Source organism: Balaenoptera ricei, chromosome 1 (assembly GCF_028023285.1).
Source record: "Balaenoptera ricei isolate mBalRic1 chromosome 1, mBalRic1.hap2, whole genome shotgun sequence".
NCBI classification, from domain to species: Eukaryota; Metazoa; Chordata; class Mammalia; order Artiodactyla; family Balaenopteridae; genus Balaenoptera; species Balaenoptera ricei.
This window is the reverse complement of record NC_082639.1, coordinates 38,170,989-38,192,066: the sequence shown is the minus strand read 5'-3', so window position 1 is coordinate 38,192,066 and position 21,078 is coordinate 38,170,989. Positions and strand designations below refer to the sequence as shown.

Below are 21,078 nucleotides of genomic sequence, written 5' to 3'. Positions count from 1 at the left end.
CCCCCTCACTTATGCCTTTTTCCCTGGCAGTTTTATCCACATCCATGAATTCACCTACCGTCTCTAGGCCAATCATACCCATCGTTGTTTCTCCTGCCCAGACCTATGTTGCGAGGTACCTCACATGCAACATATTGAATGCAGGGTCACCACGTAGCCCTGGTTCTTTCATTATTTCATATTTCAGTGAATGGAAATACATAATTCATCTGGTTATATAGGTCAGGAATGTAGTCATCTTTGATACCTTTGCTTTGTGTCTACATAAAACCCACCACCAACCTATATTAATTTTTACTTTCTAAATAGCAAAGATATCCAACTTCTCTCCAACTTCACTGTTTCACTATCTCTAACAATACTGGAAGGCCTCCCTTTTATCATTCTTGCCCCCTCAAATTCATTTTCATTATAGCAACCAGAGTCATCTTTTCAAAATAGAAATCTGGGGAATTCCCTGGTGGTCCAGTGGTTAGGACTCAGACTTGCGCTGCCAGGGCCCAGGTTCAATCCTTGGTCAGGGAACTAAAAACAAAAAACAAAAAAAACAACAACAAAAAAACTCCAAACAAAACAAAACAAAACAAAAACACCAAAAAGGGACTTCCCTGTGGCACAGTGGTTAAGAATCTGCCTGCCAATGCAGGGGACACAGGTTCAATCCCTGGTCTGGGAAGATTCCACATGCCACGGAGCAACTAAGCCCGTGCGCCACAACTACTGAGCCTGTGTGCTACAACTACTGAAGCCATGTGCTTAGAGCCCATGCTCCGCAACAAGAGAAGCCACAGCAATAAGAAGCCTGTGCACCACAATGAAGAGTAGCCTGCTCGCCGCAACTAGAGAAAGCCCGTGCACAGCAACGAAGACCCAACACAGCCAAAATATTAAAAAAAAACAAAACAAAAAAACACCCAAATCTGAACTTGTGTAAAACCATTAAATAACTTTCAATTGCTCTTATGGTAAATCACAAAATTCTTAAAATCATCTGGCTTCTCCCAAGTTCAGGATCTCATCCCCTACTTCAGTTACTCATTTGGCTCCCTCCACTCAGCTAACCTCAATGGCTTGGACCTTTTCCTTTTTCCTTCTGCACATGTCCTCTGTACAATCCCTATCTTCTCCTATGGCTTTAATTACCACCTATTGCCTGATGGCTGCCAGATCTATGCGTCCAGCTCCCTACACCTCCCCGCCTTCTGGGGACACCTCCTCATTGTTGCCATCCTAGTTTAGACCACCGCAACGGGTCACTACATCATTTTCTCTCTGGTCGGCTTACTCCACTTGAGCCTCTCTACACTGCGGCCAGTGATCTTCCTAAAACCTAAATCTGATTATACCACTCCCAGAATTACCTTCCAGAAGCTCCTCACTCCTGTCAGGCTAATCTGGCAGTGTTTCTCAAGGGGAGCACCACTGGCACTTGGGGCAGCTGCCCTAGGCATTACAGGATGCTTAGCATCTCTGTGCCTACTCTTCTCAAATCCCTTCCTTCCTCCCATTTCCAACGCCCTAGGGGGGCAGGTCCTCCCTCCCAGGAACTGCTGCAAGATGTGCCCGCACCTCCCCCTTCACCTATGGTATGGCGCTTCTAACCAGATCCTGACCTACATGGGGGGCTGCCCCAGGCAACTAGTTACCTGTGTTCCCAGTGTCCCGGACAGGCTGTCCAAGGATCTGCCGTCAGTGAATGACTGAAGGAAGGAGGAAGGCAGGTTCAAGAGGGGCCTGGAAGGCTGAGGGGCCAGACATCTGCCACCACAGGCAGGGTGCGCCCTCTGGCGGCCACAGCCTTCCCCACGCAGGGTGACGAGGAGCTGCAGGATGCATGTCGCGCCCAGCCAGTACCCAGAGGCATTTTCCTGTCTCTAGGCCTCTTGATGCCTCTCCTTCTGACCTAGGCACTGGATTATGGAACAGTCAGTGCAAGACAGCAGTTTGGCAAGTCCTGCATCACCATGGAGGCCCTCTACCACAGCCCTACCCCCTGTCCCTGGGATGCCATCTCCTGACTCCTCCAACAACAATGGTCCCACAGCTGTCCTCCCCCTCCCTTCCACACCACCCACCCACTCACCAACTGCAGTCCTACCCACTGGGGGCTGCCCATGTCAGCAATGTCCATATCCAGTGCTAAGGCCTACCTGACAACAGCCCAAGAAGGGCTGACTGGCTACAAACATTAACGGTTTATGACTAAATACGGAAGGCAGTTTCTCTATTTCACCTGGCCTCTCAGCATTTTACCAAGTAAGCTCTCGTTCCATTTAAAATCTCTTTACTTTTGGATTTTATGACTCTTCCTCGATGTCTTCTTTCTTTGCCTTAAATGCTAGTGCATTACTACTGGTACATTGATGGCTCTCAGATTTCTAACTTCAGTCTAGATTTTCCTACTGAGTTCCAGACCCATGCACCCAAACTTCTGGATGTCCCACAAGTACCTCAAATTAAATATATCCCAAGTTCAACCCTTCACCTCCCTCTACCTCTTTTTCTCATTTACTGGCTAAGAGCACTCCAAATTAGGAGATAAATGTGGGTTCTAGAGTCAAGAGAGACCTAGATTCTAATCCTAGCCCTGCCCAGAGCTGTATGATCTTGCTCACATTAATGTCTGAAAACCTGAGTCCCCTTCTCTATAAAGCAGGAATATTACTTGCTACATGGCCTTCTCTGGTTCCCCATCACCTACAGAAAGTCTAAACTCCTAGAAGACTCTTAGATATGGCCCTCGTCTAACTCACTAGACCCATTTCCAGTTTGAATTACTTTCAGCTCTTTGAATATGCCAGGTGTATGGCAAGTGCCGTACTCTGTCTGGACATTCTTTCTCACACTAATCCCCACTCTTCTAACCTAGCAAACTACTACCTATCATCTGTCCTCCAGGTTTGAGCTCAGATGCCCTAGTCTCTGGGAAGCCTAGCTGGCTTAGGCACCCTCCCACAACAGTGTCTCATTCATCACTACATTCTCAGCAGCAACACAGGACCTTAAGTTACATTTGTATTGACTGAAGGAAAGAAGAAAGCCAAAGACATAAAGATAGTTTCCAAGAGCGTGTATTACACAGGACTGAGTGCAAGAAATGGCAAACAACCTCTATGTTTGCTTTAAAAGCTCATCGGGTGCCAATGCCAAGTCCTGATGCTTCTGAGGGCCCCCTGGGTCTCGGCCCTTCTGGAGCAGGCTGGGCCCAGGCTCCTGGGTGAGGGGGCAGCTTTTGCATGGAATGTCCTGCCTCCTGTCACCTGAGGCATCAGGCACTTTGGTGATACCCAGGGCTGGCTCCTCTTCCTCTCTTTGTGTACACTCAGGCTCCCATAGCCAGCTCTGGCTGGGAACCTCACAAGGTAGATGGGCCCGCCCAGGGGCACTGGGTGGCCATGACTTCCCCTCCTGTCTGGGAGGCAGGTTTGCAGGGTGGACTGGAGTTGTAGTTTCCAAATCCTGGGAGCTGGCCAGCCCATCTAACATTGTTGCCTTTCTGGTTGGGGATGCCCTGTCAGGGCCTTCAACAATGAATTTCCAGGACCACGGGCCCAGCTCTCCAGAGGTGGAGGCAGTGGAGCAACTGGTGGGGATGAGTCCTGAAGAGCTCGGACAAAGTGCTGTTAGTGCCTGGGTGTGGAGGTGCTGGGCCTTCCAGCAGCCTTCAGGGGGGATGGGGTCTGTGGGTCCAGCCCTACCCAGGTGGGGGGCTGATGACGAGGAGCTGGCAGCCTCTTCAAAGGCTTGTAGGATCCCAAGCCTCTTCTGGGGGACACTAGGGCCTTCCATTCTGGGAGATCCCAGTGTGACCCCTGTCAATAGGCCTGGGACCACTGGGCCCTGGCTCCTGGGATCCCTGGGCAAGAAGGCATCCTCTTCCTCACCCTCTCCTGCTCCTGCTCCTCTGAGGAGTGGATCCTGGCCCACTTCTGGGTTAGGTACCAAGCTTGGCTCCTGTACACCTTGGCTGTTCTCAGGCCCCTCATCAGTGTCATCTTCTGAAGAGTCAACCTCCCGGATGGCTTCCTGCTTCTGCAGCGACTCTCGCCGTTCAGCCCGGTCCTGGCGGAGGGTTCCTAGGGCCCGTGAGGGAGCAGCCTGCAGCACCCCTTTCCCTGGCAGCGCCCCCTTCCCAGACAGCACACTCCTGGTCCCAACTACCTCCAGAGAGCTGACTTCCCTGGGTGGCAATTCCTTCTTTAGCTCAGGGTAGGGCAGGTCAAGGCTATGTTTTCGAGAAGTGGCTAGCTTCTTCTCAGAAGCAGCGAGTGCAGCCGCCAGTTTCTCAGCTGACTGCACCCTCTTAAGTAGCGGTGAGCGGGGTGGCTCCGCACTCTTGGGCCGTGAGAGTTGCCGGCCTAGGGGAGGCGACAAGTGAAGCTTGGTAGGGAAGGCCTGGACTCCATGGCCAGACAGGGGTGATGGGGAACGCTGGGGTGAAGCTGCTGGTGGTGGAGAAGGGGTGTGGGCCAGTGGTGACAGTGGGATGCTGCCTGCTGACTTGCGCCGTGGAGAGCGGTACTGGCGTTGGAGCTTGGGCGCCAGACCGTGGAGGGAGCTGGGCCGTGTGTGCCCAGAGCCGGCTGGAGAACTGGGCACGCTGGAGCTGGGGGAGCTGCTCTGTGATGAATTTCCCCCCACTTTGCACAGACAGACAGACAGACAGAGACACACACACACAAAGGCAGAGCAGTTAGCTCTAAGAAGTGACTGAGGGGCAAAACAGGGCTTAGCCCTGGAATGTCCCAGGATCATCAAGGTTACTCCACCAGTGAACCAGAGCCCAGGCTACAGAAATGAAGTCACCCTCCACCTGTCACCTCCTCCCCAAGACTGCTGGATCTTAAGGGGGTGGGTTGGATGAGAGCTTCAGAGTGGGACCAGTGGGAAGCACAGAGGGCCCAGGACTCTGCTACCTCCCAGGGGCTGTCTCTGCAACCAGCCCTTCATACCTGAATGCACAGCTTCAGGGGTCACCCTGTAGCCCTGAGTGGGAGATCGGGGAGAAAGGCTGTGGCTGTGTGTGGGAGAGCCTGGCCCACTCTCCCCTGATGACAAAGAGCGGTTAAGGGAAGAAAGGCTGCGGCTGGTGTGGAGTAGGGATGCCTGCTTCGTGATCTTCCGGAACAGGGAGCTCCTTTTTCTGCTGCAGAGACAGGGGTCAGAGGCTGTCTGAGTTGGTGCCCAGGGCACAGCACACACTGGGGCAAGGGCCAGGGTCCCCAGCACACACTAGCACCTAGGTGGCTGAGAGCAGATCCCCTGGGCTAAGTCTGGCTCACCTTTCTTGCCCATCCTTGCCCCGGCTCCGCTTGCTCCTTCGGGCCATCTTGGCCTTGTAGCTGTCCTTCCGAGCTGGCCCCACTTTAATGGATGTGTTCTCCAGGGGAGTTGTTGAAATAGACACCTTGTTTCCACTCTGGGGATCAGAGCATGAGCCTAGGCTAAGGCCGTGGCTGTGTTCCTGCCCCTGCCCCTCCCGCTGGGTACGGCTGTCCCACAGCTTGAGCTTCTGCCCCTGCATCACCATGTCTGAGCCAGGGACCACCTTCCTTCTTCACAGATTAGGAAATGGCTCCACTGGAGCCCAAGTGGTTTGCGGTTGGGAAGATAGAGAAGAGGTTCACATGCCCTGTCCTCCAGTCCTACCCACAGCTCAGCAGGATCCCTGCCTTGGTCAATGAGGGTGTCGCCTTCCAGTGAAAACCCTTTGCTATGGCCACACCCAAGTTCCGTGTGTATGTGCATCTGTCCTCAGTGTCAGGTATGTGTGCGCCCAACTCTCCCACTCCCCCATGGCCAGTCACAGACTCATAAGGCTGGAGTCATTCAGGGACCGCAGCAGGCGGCACACCCAGCACTGACCTTCAGGATCAGCTCCACCACCTCTGTATGCACCAGCCCGTGCACAGGCTCCCCGTTGACGTGTGTGATGAGGTCCCCCTGACGGAGCCCCGCCTCACTGGCTGGACCTCCGTCCTCCACGTGCTGTCCCGGGGAGAGAACAGTCCTCAGCCTGGAGCCTGAGCATGAAGGGTGGGGCCTAGCTCTGCTCATCGAGTTGTGACCCCTACCCCCCACTCTTTAACCCCTGAGGGTAATGTGGGCGGGGACAGAAGCAGGGACAGACAGGCCCTAGTAAGGGGAAGGAAGAAGAGTGATGAAGCTGGGAGACAACAGGTCTGGATGGCCAGACATACCCACACCATGTGGTGCACAGTGTAGACGTCCGAGTCACCCATGTAGACACGGATGGCCCGCAGGGTGAAGCCATACTTCTTGCCGGCTCGGTGGATGATGATGGGGGGCCTTGAGCTACTGAGGGCTGGCAGGAAGTCCCTGCTTGGAGAAGAGTCCCTGGATGATGGGTTGGATGACTGGGAATGCGGGGACATGGGGCTGGCCAGTGGAGAGCAGGTGTGGTGCTCTGGAGAAGGAGAAGCCGGGACTTAGTGCGTCCATGCTCGAGCCCGGCCCCCGTCTGGGCTGTTGATCCCACACAGCTCTAGTCACAGAGCCTGCCCCCAGCCAGGTATGTCTTCCCCGCAACCTCTGAGCAGCAAAGCGCCTTCGTGTGCCCAGACCCTCGCAGACCCCAGGAGGTGACGGGCTCGCATTTACTGAGTGCTTACTTATATGCATTAGGGACCATATAAGCTCTTCATACATACTTGAACGTCACAATTATCCTATGAGCTACCATCATTAATACCCACATTTTTTGATGAGGAACTTGAGGCTCAGAGGGATTAAGCACCTTCTTCAAGATCAAGAGCTCTTCAGTGATGGAACCAGGATCTGAATATGAGCTCTCTGCCTCAGAGCCTGCGCTCATTACACGGTGCTATCTGCCTTCTGGAACACGCACACACAACCCCAGACCAACGCACACCTTTAGAGACCCCTGCTCTCTTAACAAAGGGGCCACAGTGACACACAGCCTCTCGGATCCCTGCTCCTCAACACACAGAACACAGACACACCTGCTGCGTGCACACACCAGCCATGGGCCCACAGAGGTTCCAAGGCCCTTCCTATGAGTTTTATCTTCGCTCCCCAGGGGTCTCACCCGTAGGAATGAGGAGGGACAGGGCTGTGGCTGAGGCGGACTTGATCACTTTGTTGATGGGGCGAGCGGTGCGCTTTTCTATAGAGTCCCCAGAGAGTAGCCGGTGGCGGGCCCTGCGCACCGCCAGGTCGCTGATGGCCTTGGCTGTGGCTCCCTCAGCCAGCTGTGGGGTCCCGCGGCCTCCTCGAGTCTCCACGGCTGTGGACCAAGTGACGAGTGAGACCTGCAGTGCAGCTGAGCCTCCCCTCCCGACCCCCTGCAGCATCCCCAGCCTAGGCCCTCTGGCCACCCGCTGGGCCGCACCTGGACTGGAAGCGCTGCTCTGGCCAAGAGGCTCCTCATCCAGCTTCAGCCGCCGTTCCGCTGGCCGTTCAGGGGCAGGCCCGGATACCCACTCTCCAGACGGGGGTGTCAGAAGCCAAGCACCCTCCTGCTGCTGCCTCCTAGGGGGGCCGCCAGCCTCCTCAGTGCCCTCAGGGAAGCGAGGCACGTCCAGGAGGCCCGAGCAGTGGCGGCGCACTGTGAGTGGAGGGCTGGAGTCGCTCTCCGTGTGGGATGACTCAGACACCGACAGCCGCTTCCGTAATCTGTGGGACACAAGGCCTAGGGTGAGGTGGCCCCGGAGGCCTCCCTCCTCCAGCCCAGGCTTCCTCTGGGGCTCATGTCACAGAACCTCTCTCCAGGAGCCATCCTCTCGAAGGCCCCTCACCGCACCACATGCCTCCCCTCCATCCGTGAGCACCAGCGGATGGCTGTGCCGCCCACCCTTGGGCGAGCTCTGGGTGCTCACATCTCAGGGGAGCCGATCACCCAGCTCCGCTCTCGGCCCCTCAGCCCCGCCAGGCTGTCCGAGCGGTCCTCCTTCTCCTCGCTCAGGCTGCGCTTGGTGGGGGGCGGCATCCGGCGCTCCTCAAGCAGCGAGAGCCTTTCCATGCTGCTGTACACCTGTGGGCACAGGAGACCTGCCGGGACGCCCAACGACCACACCTCCCAAGGAGCGAAAAGGATCCTCAGCGCCTGAAGCCCAGGAATTCGAGCCAGTTCTCCTCTTCCTTCCCCCACATATACCAGATGAATATTCGAGGAAACAGCTATTCCACTGGTCTGACCTGGCCGCACCCTGGCATCTCATATGTCAGGGCCCTGAGTAGATCTAGAGGCATCTGTCACATGCAGGCCCAGACCTTTCCCGCTCTTTTCCCAGAGGTAGCCCATCCCCTCCTCCCCAGGTGTGCCCCAGGGGTGTCCCTCAATAGGTCCTCTTCTCCCAATTCTCCAGCCTGGGCCCACCACAGTCGCACCTTGCTGAACCTTGGAGAACAGGAAGAGAACTGGCGAATCTCAAGGTAGCCATCCTCACTCACTTCCTCCTCGTCCTCTGAGTCTATGTGGTGGTATCGCTCTGAGCGGGCTGGGACACACAGAACAGTGCCTTTCAGAGGCCACGGTGGTGGCTTCCTTTAACCCTACCAGACCTCAGGAGGGCCTGGAGAAGTTGCTCCTGATACCAAGTTCACGGTGCACAGGTGTTTCTGGGCACACAGGTAAGATCCCTGCTCCTCCCCGTCCCACCAGTGGCCTTACTGTCAAAGTAGCTGGTATCATCCTCTGACTCCAGCTGAGGAATAAATTCAGCCTTCTGACGAAGAAGTCCCGTCCAGTCCAGACCAATAAAGAACGGGTGCTGCTTCACCTCATAGGCACTGCCTGTGGACAGGGATGGCGTGGGCAAGGGGCTGGGGTGAGCTGTGTGGAGTCCAGGTCAGCACGTCCAGTGAGAACCTAGGCCTCGAAAGGCTGGGCCTGGAGGCCTCAGCTTCCAGCACCTTCCTCTTCCGCCCACAGGGAGCAGGGCAGAGGTTCAGGATCCAGGGGCACCGCCCACACCTGAAGCCTGAACCTCCCAGTTATATGGAATCAGCCCTACTCCTCCAAGTGCTGAGAAAGGTTAGTGGGGCCTGTCCCACCTGTACCCAGTCTCTCCAGAGGGTTCTGGTGGAGCAGTTTTGAGGTGAGATCCTGGGCATCCGGCGGCAGCGCATCATCCCCCTCGGGCCACACAATCTCATCTGAAGAGTCATTGGGTGTGACAAGGAAAGGAGTGGGTTAGAGAAGGTCTCAGAAGTCGTGGGCAGAGTGGGGAGATGGAGAAGAGGGTCCTGTGATAGGATACGTGTGGGGAGGCATACAGGGCCCAGCCCAGAGCCCTGAAAGCCTTGCCTGGGACCCACTTCCTTTAAGTTGTACAGGTTCCTGTCCTTCTAGGGGAGCCTCCCACATCCTAGACCATGGCTTGCTCTTTGATCCAGGGTGGCCACTGCAAAGCAGTGACTTCCCCTGGTCTGATCTCCAGCTCACCTTGCCTTTACACTCCAGACACATGTACACTCACACACACACAGAACCCACACTCACGGGGTATGCACAGACCCAACACAGGTACACCACCCATGCACTCATGTGGGACCAGGCACACAATGAGGACAAGCGCTAGGTGACACACAGAGTTTGCATGTGCACACATCTGAGGCAAGCATACCAAACACACACACATGAACACAGAACAAGAACTCGTGAGCCTCGCAGATGCATGCGTTAAGTCGTATTTGTGGATCCAGATTCTGTCCCCTTGGTGGGCCAGGGGGATGGTACCTACCACTGATCACTTGCCCAAAGAGCTCCTCTGGAGTGTCTCCGAAGAAAGGGACGCAGCCCACCAGGAACTCATACAGGATTATGCCCATGGCCCACCAGTCCACTGGCTTCCCATAGCCCTGACGCAGGATCACCTCAGGGGCAATGTACTCCGGGGTCCCGCATACCTGGGCACAAAGAAGCCAGGCTGGCTCAGCATCCAGAGACAGTGAATTGGCATGGCGTCTGGAGGGGTTGGGGTGCTCCCACTTCTGGAGCAGAAAGTCTCTGAATGAAGACTCAGCTCACTCTGGTTAATGAGCAGGAGCAATAGGAGCCCCAGGGTACCAGAGGTGGAGCTGTTGGTGGGGTGAGTTTATGTATTTCCTAATTAACCAAAACATCTAGTTCTAGCCTGGAACCACCACTCCCTTTCGGCATGTGGTACCCAAAATTGGTCTCTGCCCTCCAGCCTCCAAACAACAGACACTACAGTCATATGACTCCTACAGGGACTTGTGAACAGTCACAACCTGTAATGTCAAATCAGGAAACGTCCCGCGGCTACTCTCAGGACGCAGCCCAGTGGAAACTTGGAGCTGTGTTCCAAGGACACAGGTGCCAGGAGAGCTTTGCTCTTCACTGAGGCTAGAAGTCTCAGGACTGACCTCTTATCAGTCTCTGAGAGTGTCAATGGTTATGTGACCTATCTTCTTCAAACCCTGAGGAGGAAGATGATTTTGGATTTTATATCCATGTGATTCTCATGGGTCACCTTATTTTCCAAATGTGCTACCTATCTCAATGCCTCCCTGGAACCAAAAGGTGGAAAAGACAGGAGCTCTCAGTCTTAACATCTAGCTGCAAGGTAAGCATGTGGCCTCCAGTCCTTACTCTGAGGCCTGGATTCAACCCCCAAGGTCTCAACCATCCTTCTTATTACCTGCTTGTCCAGGAACTCCCGAGTATCCTTTTCAATGTGGCCCTCGTACAAGTTTGTGGTCAGACTCATGAGGCCAATTTTAGAAAGGCCAAAGTCAGTGAGCTTGATGTGCCCCATGGATGTAATCAGCAGGCTGGGAAACCAGAGAAACAAAAGTTTGAAGTTATTTCCTGGTCTTCCAAGATTGCTGATTTTAGTATATGCTCAATTTTCCCACTCAGGCGTCTACAGTGGGACATAAGCAGGGTAGCTTCATCAGGGAGACAGGCAGCTGTGAAAGAATAAATAGCTCTGGTTGTATGAGTACTGTACTCTGCACAAGCAACTAAGCTGCCTTTTGCCCATTCCCCCAATTCACTTTTGTTTACTGCCCTCAACCGTATTCTATACCGAGGGCAAGTATCAGCCAGCTGAGAAACAGACTTTCTTCCACGAGCGATCAGCTTCATCCTAAGGCTCCAGCCATTCCCAGTCCCCTCTCCTGACCTAGGTGGCTCGCAATACCCCGAATCAGGGAGAGGGCAAAGGGGCACAATGATCTCGTTCCACATCCACGGCTAGTTTTAGGAGGGCTGGTTGGGAGAAACTAGAAGTAAGATCTCACAGAGAACTGTCTCTTCCCCTTCACATACTCTGCCTGAGCCATTTTGTGCCAAAGGCTTCACCCTACTACCCCTTTATTCCCAAATCTGTATCTCTGGCCCTGACTTCTTTTTTTTTTTTTTTTTGGCCCTGACTTCTTTCATGAGCTCCATGCCTAAAAACTGCCCAGATGTCCTACAGGCACACGAACTCAACCTGTCCAAAACAAGGTCATGCCTCCTAACTGGTCCTCTTCTCAGTGAAAAGCAGTAGTTTCTGTTACCTACTGAGCTCTGTGATAAGTGCTTTAGCAATTATTTATCAAAATATTCTGGCTCATGAAAGGTCTTACAGAGTAACTAACACAACAAAGGTAGGTATTATTATCCCCAAGAGGAGGAACAGGAGGCTCAGAGAGGTTTAATTAACAGACGGGAGTTCAGAGAGTTAACGAGCTCTATGAACTTAGGTCTGTCTAATGTCAAAGCTGCTTTCCACTACAGAGGCTTACCACCACCAGCACCAAGGTGGAAATCTGGAAGATATCCCAGACTCCTGCTCTCTCACCCCAGCCTTATCATTTCCTTTCCACTTCCCAACACTATCCCTCTCTTCTCCATCCTGACTCTCTTCCAGTGCAGGCACTGTTGTTTCGGGCCTAGACTACTGCCATGGTCTCATCACCTCTTTCCATGGGCAGTGATCTTCCTAAACCTAAATCAGAGTCTGAGTGTGACACTCTGTCACCCTGTGGTTAACAGGCCCTTCAGAGACTCTCTAGGACCCTTTAAAATTAAACCCAAACTTAACAAAAGCCCCCTTGATGATCCAATCCCTGCCCCTCTCTCTAGCTTCCTCTCTTACTACTCTGACCAACTAACAATCTCAGCTTCAGCCATACTGTACTATTTGTAGTTCCTGAATGGGACCCGTCCCCACACCTGTGCGTGCCTTTGCAGATCCTGCTCCCCAGCTTGAGAAAGCTCCTCCCACCTTCACCCACCTGACTAATACCTTCTAAGAAGCAGCCTATACAAAGATATTTCTGTCACCCACACTAGATTTAAGCTCTACAGGCCAGGGACTAGAATATAGTGCTTGGCACAGAGTAGATGTCAGTAAATGTCAGGACACTTGTTTAGCCATCTACTAGATGTGTGGATTCTTTTGTTCCTGCTTGGTTTCTTGAGTGGAGCTCCTCAGTGATTCTCTGATGTCACTAAAGCCTTACGGTGCCCTTGCCAGACCTTGCTGGCAATGTTCTTTGCATTTGGGGTAGTCAGGGGCTAGAGTACCAAGCCTAGATGGACACCCACATGAGCAGTGTTTCCTAGCAGCCATTTGGGATAGATTCAAACATGCTGTGTCTGCGTTCATTTATCTAGAGACCCAAGAGGGACACCCTAAACGAGGGACTCGGACAGTGGGCATACTTGTCAGGCTTGAGGTCACGGTGCACGATGCCATAGTTGTGTAAGTACTCCAGGGCCAGCACAGTTTCCGCAAAGTACAGGCGCACCATGTCCACAGGCAGGGCCCCGATATTCTTCAGCAGAGTGGCACAGTCTCCTCCTGCAACAAGTCCAGGACACTATGAAGGATGGGTCCAGTGCCCTGCTCTAGATGGGCTCAGAGGCCCCAGAGTAGATAGTGTCACAGAATACCCTGGTGCCAGACTGTGATTCTAGCCCCTCTGCTGCTGGCATGGGTGGGAGAGTGTGGAGGGGAGCAGGAGGTAAGAGGAGTTGGCCAGTGGCTGTCAAGGCCATTGTTCAGGACAAAGAGGGAATGAACCCGGGCCTCTATGCCTGTAAGCTGACTCGTTGGGACAGGACTAAGTTATTTTAGGATGGGAATCCTGTTTATTGTAAACACATCTGGCTGAGACTTCAGCATTTGTTCATTTATTTCCTTCCTGCTGGCTGTCCTTCACTTTTTGAGTAAATTAACACTGTAAACTGCCAGCACCTACCCAAAGAATGAAAAGCGGAGTTCTGTTCAGCTTCAACTTCAAGACTTAGGCAAAATATCATTGGAAGCTGTACACAGCCCTGACGAAGGGAGAGGGAAGGCCACTGGCAAAGCGGCTGCCCCCTCCAGAGCTGTGCCCCATGATGCTCTCCTACACCATCCCCAGAGCATTTTGTGGGGTCTTAAGGGGCATCCCCTTCAAAAACCATCCGCAAGGGCAGTGGCTTTCCTCTCCTCTGAGGGCCCAGATGCAATCCTCCCAGCATCCGACCCTGGGCTTTGGTGGCTCTGCTACCCTCTTTGTTCCTGCCAGGTACCAGCAGGTCTGCCAGGCTGTGCAGGCTTTGTAGCTGTGGGGCTGATACATCCTGTCCTGACATGGGCAGCCTCATGGCAGCTACTGCTCCAGAAGCCTCTCCCTGGGAGGGGCACGGCACCTTGTGCCCACCATGGCCAAATGGTCTCTGAGATCCTAAGGCAGAAACCAAGGCCAAAGAGAGGTTGGGAAGCTGGGCCCTGAAACTTCACGCCTACACAAGTTGTTGGTCCCTGCTCAGGGCTGTCTCAGGTTATGCCGTGGCCCCCAAGCCAGGCCACCTTTCCCCCAGTACCTTCAACATACTCCATCACCATGCACAGGTGGCGCTTGGTCTCAAAGGAGCAGAACATGCTGACCACAAAGGGGTTCTCAGCAAAAGTCAGTATGTCACGCTCCACAAAGGCCTGCTGGATCTGGTTCCGTAGGATCAGGTTCTGCTTGTTGATCTTCTTCACGGCAAAGCGCTGCCGGGTGGACTTGTGCCGCACCAGGAATACGGCCCTGGAAACAAAGTCCATCTGTACCCCACGGCCCTCAGCCCCTGAGCTGTGCTCTCCTCCACTGCTGAGCTTGGGTGGTCAAACTGTTTCCTCTCACACCTTATCAATGCACAGAACAAAGGAGCAGGGGGTGCTTATCAATGAGAAGGATCTGAGCCCTGCCCAGGGAGCTCTTCAATTTCCTGATATACCAAGTCCTGAGGACACAGCTCAACTCCTCCTCAGAGCTCAGTGAGAGGAGGAGTGCCACCAAGAGGAGAGGGAATCTTTCCTGGGAAAGGAACCACACTCAGATGTCAGAGGAAACTGGGCTCTTGCCTCTCCTGGAGGCTTCAGGGAGGGACAGGGTCCGTCCTGAGGCATCTGGTGCTCAGAGGATTAGGCATCATTCACTTCCGGAAGGAAGAGCCCCAGGGCCGACTTAGCTCCAGTCCCGGCCACACCCTGACCCCTGCCTTTACCCATAGGCGCCGTTGCTGATGAGCTTAATGGTTTCGAAGTCCTCTTCAGAGGGTGTCTTTTTAGATGTCAGAGATGCCCCACGGCCCTGGAAGACATGGGAAAAGGCAGGAGCCAGGAATGCTTCTCAGAGCTCACAGTTTTGGGGAAGCTGTGGCCCCAGCATCTGCTCAGCTCTTAGCCCTGCCGTAGCCTCCTGCCCATTCTTCCCCAGGAACTGAATGACCTCTCAGACAGTGTAAGCAACTGCCCACTCGGCCATCCCTCCTTCAGACAAGTCTCTTAGAGAGAATTCACAGCCCTTTGCTTCACAGGGCCCCGGCTCCAGGATTGAGGCAGGAGCTCAGGGTCTTTACCTCGACTGAATCATCTGTCTCCGGAGTGTCAGGACTGTCATAGCTGCTCAACTGGGCCATTTCTAGAAACAAAGAAAGGACACAAGAGAAAAGTGTGCGTGGCAATGTCAAGACATCTCAGCAGTCCATTCACATCACACGACAGATGCATGTAGGGAAGGCATTAATGCTTCCTGCATCAGGCTGGGAGGTGGTCCTGTGGCTCTATCCTTAGTGCAGTCACAGCTTTTGGACTTGCTTGTCAAATAATATTGCCACTCCTATTTCTAGAAGTCCAGTGCCATTCAAAAGGCCTGGCAAATTCTACAAAGCTTCCCTCAAACTTGGGACAATACCTGAAAACAGGGCCCAAAGCTGGGCTGTCTGATAGTTGGCCCCCATCCTGCTGGTCAAGACTCTGCTTTGCCAGATGAGGTTGGGAAGCAGGAAAGGCAGGAGTGGGATGACTAGAGACTAGGGATTTGGAAGCCCATGGTTCATGAGGGGCTCAGTGTGAAGGCCCAGAGAATGGCATTATCTTCTGAAGCCCTGAGTTGGGACCACCCCAAAGACACAGGAGGACTTGTGAGGTGGCACCAGGAGAGGCAAGCACGCAGAGGAGGTGACCATTTTTGAAAATGTGATTGTGGTCCTCTGTGATGACCTTTTGATCTTAGGCTCTAAATCCAATGCAGGTGGGCCCAAGGCAATCCAGCTTGGGTTATATAAGGCAGATGTGGACAATCCTGAAGGAGGGGTTGTTTCATGACAGAGAACACAGAGTTTTTCCTATAGCCCTCGGTCCTCTGATGCTGTGTTGTGTCCCGGTCCAACTAAGCCTCTTCTCCAAGTGGCTTCCCTGCTGTTAGAGCTTGTAGGCTGTGGGGCCTCTTTGCAGCCACCAGGCCGCATGCTCACCCTCTAGGGGATCCCGTGTGAGGCCCAGTTGGCTAACGATGTAGCGGGGAATGTCACATTTAATCCCTTGTCCCTCTTTGGCGTGGCCCTCAGCTGCTTCTAACAGGTGGTAGAACTCTTCAGGGTCAAACTCCTGTACCGGGGAGAGAGGTAGTCAGTGGTGAGGGCTACAAGAGCAGGCTGCTGGTCTCCTTGGCTTTACGGCATATACCCAGAGTAGGATGAACAAGAAGACTTCTTCTTTGTGATGGACACCCCTACCCCTGAATCCCCAGAAACATCATGATTCAGGAACCAATGGGGACAAAGCTGTCTTACAGGTCACCTCCAGATAGGACATCCTAAGCATTTGCTGTCTTTACAGCAATAAGAACCAGAGCATTTGGTTTCCAGAGAGCTCTGCCTATTTGCCTGGTCCAAAGCCTTGTGCCAGCCAGACACGGCACTGTCCGGTGTGTTCCCACACCCAGTGAAGAGGGGCAGTCCTGGCACATCTTCAATCACGCTTCACAGCCCTGGCGGTGCACACACATGCCTTCAGACATCTACTGAGCAACCCCTGTGTGCTGGGGGCTGAAGAGCCTTGTGGACACAGCACGGATGTCCTTGTCTGCCTGGAGCACGTAATAACGAGGGCCCCATTGACTGAGTGCCTACTAAGTGCCACTATGGGCTAAACCCTGAAGACACACCTCTGTGACCTTGATGAGGAAATCAAGGCTCACAGAGATGCATGGACTTGACCATGGCCACAGAGGTAGGAAGAAAGAGAAAACCAGCACGCAAACCCAGGCCTAACTCCAAGCCCCTGTTTAACCACGGACTTCATGTCCTTGCGGGAGAGGCCTCTGTTCACCGCGACCCCAGCCTCCACTGCTTTCTTTACCTCTGGTCTCACGGGTTTGGAGAACTCTCCCACTACCTATGTGGATACAATCTAACCCAGACTGGAAGTCCTTTTACCTTCTTCTTCATCCTCAGTCCCTGTCTAGTCAGAATGTCTACTTCAGAAACCCCCCTCTACCCAACTCTTCCGCTCTGTTCTCCCACCATTGTCCTAGTTCTGGGCGCTCCTCTCTCTCACATGAACTGCTTTAAGTGCCTCTGCAAGGCTGTCCCTGGCTCATCCTGCCTTCTCTTCCAATTCGCTATCCATGCTGCAGCCAGCGTTATCTTTCTTAGGAGTAAATCTAATGGAGTATTACTCAGAAGTAAATAGGAACCAATTACTGATACATGCAATAACATGTATGAATCTCAAAAAAATTATGCTGAGTGAAAGAAGTCAGAACATACTATATGATTTAATTTATATGAAACTGTACAAAAGGCAAACTTACCCATAGTGAAAGAGCAGGTAAGTGGTTGCCTGGAGTGGGAGGTAAGGCGGGCAGGGGAAAGGGACTGACTGCAAAGGGGCACAAGGGAATTTTCTAAGGCGGGAGAAATGTTTTCCATCTTAACTGTGGTAGTGATTAGACAGGTGTATATTTGTTAAAACTCACTGAACTGTATACTCAAATGGGATATATTTGATTGTATGTAAATTATACCTCTATAAAATTAGTTTAAAAAAGTAAATCTGACCATGTCATATTCTTACCTAAACTTTCTGATGGCTCCAAGTAGCCTTAAGGATAAATGCAAACTCCTGAGCCAAGAACCCAACACTCTCCATGGTCCTGTCGTGGTCTACCTCCCGGGTTTATCCCTCACCAACACTTCAGACACACCCTGTACTCCATCAAATGCCTTTTCTAATGGCTCTCCCCTGGCAAACTCATAATTATCCTTCAAGTAGCTGACTAAGCTTCACATTCCCCAGGGAGCCTTCACTGAATGTCCATCTCTGTTCATCCCGAGGAGGACTAGAGCACTTCCTTCCCCATGTCCCCGTTGCACCTTGTACTTCCCTTGGTTGCAAACTTCTTCCAGTATCATAATTATTATTTGCATGTCTCCATGCCTCATACCTAAGGCACTAAAAGATGAAATCTAACTCTGCTGCAGAGGAGGCACTGTAGGATCAGGGACTCTGCTTTATTTACGCCTGTATCTCCAGTGTCTAGAATGACGCAGGTACTCAGTGAAGTGTCACTGAATGATCAAACGAAGGGTGGACTCAACTTGTGCAAACGAAACTGGCCTGTCTCCTCACCCCCAGGGTCCCCATTGACCTGGGGCCTGCTCGGTGAGGGATGGGCAGACGAGCACCCCTCCCTGCCACACTCCTCAGGAGCATCCACTTTTCCTCCCAGGGACTTGCTTGCGTGTCATATTTAAATAAGGACTTCAGCAGCAGAAATGGCAGTGGGTGCCCCCACAGTTCTGCTGTTACCAGAATACTTCCTCCACAGCCCCCGTTCCCTCCCCTCCAGCCACCGCCGCCCCTCCCCCACCCCCACCCCCCCTCCAACCTTCCCAGAGCCCACTCACCAGGCATTCCAGGAGACGAGCAGGGCGGGCAATGACAATCATCAGCTTTTTCACCAGCTGCATCACAAAAGCCACTTCTGAACTCTCTGAGCGCTCATGAGCCTGTAGAGAAGACAAAGGATGCTTAAGCAATCCAGCGGCCCAACATGGCTGAGCGAAGCAGGACTGGGCTGGGCAGAGCCTACTCTGGGGAGAAGCACTTTGTAGTACAGAGAGTGCTGCAAAGTAAAGACCTTAGAGAGGGCCAGTGGGCCGTGAGGGGAGACAGGCTGCTCACCAGGAACCACATGAGCTGCGGAACACTACATGACGCCGAGGAATGTCACAGAGACACGCAGCTTTACCTGCTGCTCCATCCAGCAGGCTTCACTTACCCTCCAGACCCCAGCTCAAGGGGTAACTCCCAATGGAGCCTTCACTGATGCTCACTTTCCACCACAGACAGACTGTTAAGGAATAGAAAGACCTCAAGGCAGGAGAGGGATGTGACCAGAAGGGCTGTAGTGTGGATGGTGCACTAAGGAGGGCAAGCCTAAAAGCAGGGAAACCCACCAGCAGGCTACTGCAATAGTGCAGATGAAAAAGGCATAAGTCAAGGCAGTAAGAATGGAGGGAAATGGACCGACTGGGCCATCTCAGAGCAGCCCTGAGGGGTGGAAGAGGCAGGAATAGATGGTAAGTACAATGACAATTTTAGGGAAATTCCATTGAACCCATAAATGAAATAGACAGTATAAAAAAATACACAGTTTAGGTGAGGATAGGTAGAGAACATATTCCCTTTGTTTTTTTTTTATTTTTTTTTTAAAGATTTATTGATTTATTGATTGATTGAGTGATTGCTATGTTGGGTCTTCGTTTCTGTGCTAGGGCTTTCTCTAGTTGCGGCAAGCGGGGGGCCACTCTTCATCGCGGTGCGCAGGCCTCTCACTATCGTGGCCTCTCTTGTTGCGGAGCACAGGCTCCAGACGCGCAGGCTCAGTAATTGTGGCTCACGGGCCTGGTTGCTCCGCGGCATGTGGGATCTTCCCAGACCAGGGCTCGAACCCGTGTCCCCTGCATTGGCAGGCAGACTCTCAACCACTGCACCACCAGGGAAGCCCTTCCCTTTGGTTTTAAAGAGAAAGCAGGTAGGTGGAAAAGTTCTGCTTTGGATTTGGAAAGTTTGAGGTACCTATACTAGATATTTTCTTAGGTATTTGCTCAGCCCCGGAGACTCTCTCTTCCTGGAAACTGCTCTGACTTCTGGAGCCACATTTGTATTGTGTGGCTGCACTTTCCCTCCCACCTCCAATAGCTGACCAGAGTGGACTACTTTCCTAGGAACTTACTTTTTTTTTTTTTTTTAATTTTTGGCCATACCATGCAGCATGCAAGATCTTAGTTCCCTGACCAGGGACTGAACCCATGCCCCCTGTATTGGGAGCATGGAGTCTTAACCACTGGACTACCAGGGAAGTCCCCCCAACCCCCGCTTTTTCTTTTACATTTTTTTTTCCCCTAGGAACTTAAAAATGGGTGGAACGACAACCATTAATATCAGCATGACAGAACTGTATAATTCGCTCTTGGGTGAAAAGGATGACCATACCTACCAAAGAGAGAGAAACAGAGCTGAGAGAAGGAAGACGAATGGTTCCTGGGCTTTCCAAAGGCTCTCGTTTCTGGTTCTGGTCCCTTCTTAAGGCCTGGTTGCATTCCTGTCTTCAGTTCTCTAAGACACCCTTTCAATCTTTATAATTAGTTTCCCTTTCCTGCATAAACTGCTCTGAGTTGGTTCTCTACTACTTGCAACGAAGAATACTAACCGATGTGGGAAGTACAGTGGAGGAGTCCAATCAGCAGCTGGGGCCACTGACCCGGAGCTCAGAAGAACAGTGGGGAGCAAGGGCCCTTAGCAGATAGATGACAAGTGAAGACACAGGAGCTGACAGGGCCGATCAGAGAGTGAAGAAAGGAGAATGAGGAGCACGGATGCTCAGGAAGGTGCCCCTTGAAACACCAGCATTTAAGAAAACTTGTGAAGGGGCAGCAAGACCGCAAGACTGGAGAGAACAGTGTCATGACAACTGGGGGGGGAGAAAAGATCAAAGAGAGGTATTCACTGTGGAAACCTCTGTAGACAGGTGAAGGAAGGTGAGGACTGAAAGAGGTCACAGCATTTGGCAACCGGCCAGTTAGTTCTTTGGTGACTTTTGCCTGAAATGTTTCAGTGGAATAATGGGAAGGGAAAGTAGAAGGCAAGAGACTGAACAGTGAACAGGTTGTAAGGAAAGAAATATAGCAAATGAAGACCATTAAAAAAAACTGGTTATGCAATGAAAAGAGAGGTTGGGCACTTGATGAAATCTTGTTCTTTCTTTTAACACGCAGCTCAAATATCAACTTTGTGAAGCCTCATCTAAGTCCCCTGCCCACATACACACACACACACACACACACACAAACGAAGAACAAGAAGTAACGGCTCCTTTTTCTGTTTTCCTAGCTGTTTGCTCACAGCACATGGTACTAGCATGTTGTTTTACAATTAATTGTCTGTCTCTACAGGTACACTGTAGGGCCTTGTGAGTAGAGAGGCTATGTCGCCTAGCACAGGTGCCTCTTATATAGCAGATGTCAATGCTTATTGACTAAGTATTTGAAAGTGTACGATCTTAGGCTCTGGAATAAGTAACCTGGGTTTGGGTGCTAGCTCTGCTACTCAAGAAATGAGTTACCTTGGGCTAACTTGGCCCTTTTAAGGTTTGGTTTCCTCATCTGCATATTTAGAGAATAATAATAATACCTTCCTTACAGTGTTGTTGTGAAGATTAAATTAGACAATGTAGTGCCTAGCAAATTCATCTACCAGGGTTTCCCTGCAGACATCCTTCACTCTAGTCATGCCAAACTACTTTACCTGCAATTCC

At 52.4% G+C, this 21,078-nt stretch overlaps 1 protein-coding gene across 14 annotated transcripts in view; it reads right to left on the bottom strand.

Annotated features, from left to right (window-relative positions):
• Nucleotides 1-3,055: 3,055 nt before the first annotated feature.
• The window catches only part of MAST2 (microtubule associated serine/threonine kinase 2), a 200,961-nt gene continuing 182,938 nt past the window's right edge, over nt 3,056-21,078 (bottom strand). For 6 of the 14 annotated variants that reach the window (XM_059921771.1, XM_059921794.1, XM_059921780.1 and 3 more), the window contains 19 exons: nt 18,167-18,268; nt 15,731-15,863; nt 14,834-14,895; nt 14,480-14,565; nt 13,811-14,019; nt 12,662-12,800; nt 10,647-10,779; nt 9,726-9,891; nt 9,037-9,138; nt 8,654-8,776; nt 8,371-8,480; nt 7,860-8,086; nt 7,373-7,656; nt 7,070-7,267; nt 6,201-6,427; nt 5,866-5,988; nt 5,283-5,419; nt 4,953-5,146; nt 3,056-4,640 (listed from right to left, as the gene is read on the bottom strand). In XM_059921771.1, coding sequence (XP_059777754.1) covers nt 3,112-4,640; nt 4,953-5,146; nt 5,283-5,419; nt 5,866-5,988; nt 6,201-6,427; nt 7,070-7,267; nt 7,373-7,656; nt 7,860-8,086; nt 8,371-8,480; nt 8,654-8,776; nt 9,037-9,138; nt 9,726-9,891; nt 10,647-10,779; nt 12,662-12,800; nt 13,811-14,019; nt 14,480-14,565; nt 14,834-14,895; nt 15,731-15,863; nt 18,167-18,268 — 4,284 coding nt within the window. In that variant the 3' untranslated portion in view covers nt 3,056-3,111. The remainder of the gene's footprint in view (nt 4,641-4,952; nt 5,147-5,282; nt 5,420-5,865; nt 5,989-6,200; nt 6,428-7,069; nt 7,268-7,372; nt 7,657-7,859; nt 8,087-8,370; nt 8,481-8,653; nt 8,777-9,036; nt 9,139-9,725; nt 9,892-10,646; nt 10,780-12,661; nt 12,801-13,810; nt 14,020-14,479; nt 14,566-14,833; nt 14,896-15,730; nt 15,864-18,166; nt 18,269-21,078) is intronic. The other 8 variants (XM_059921798.1, XM_059921805.1, XM_059921801.1 and 5 more) reach the window with 5 other exon arrangements.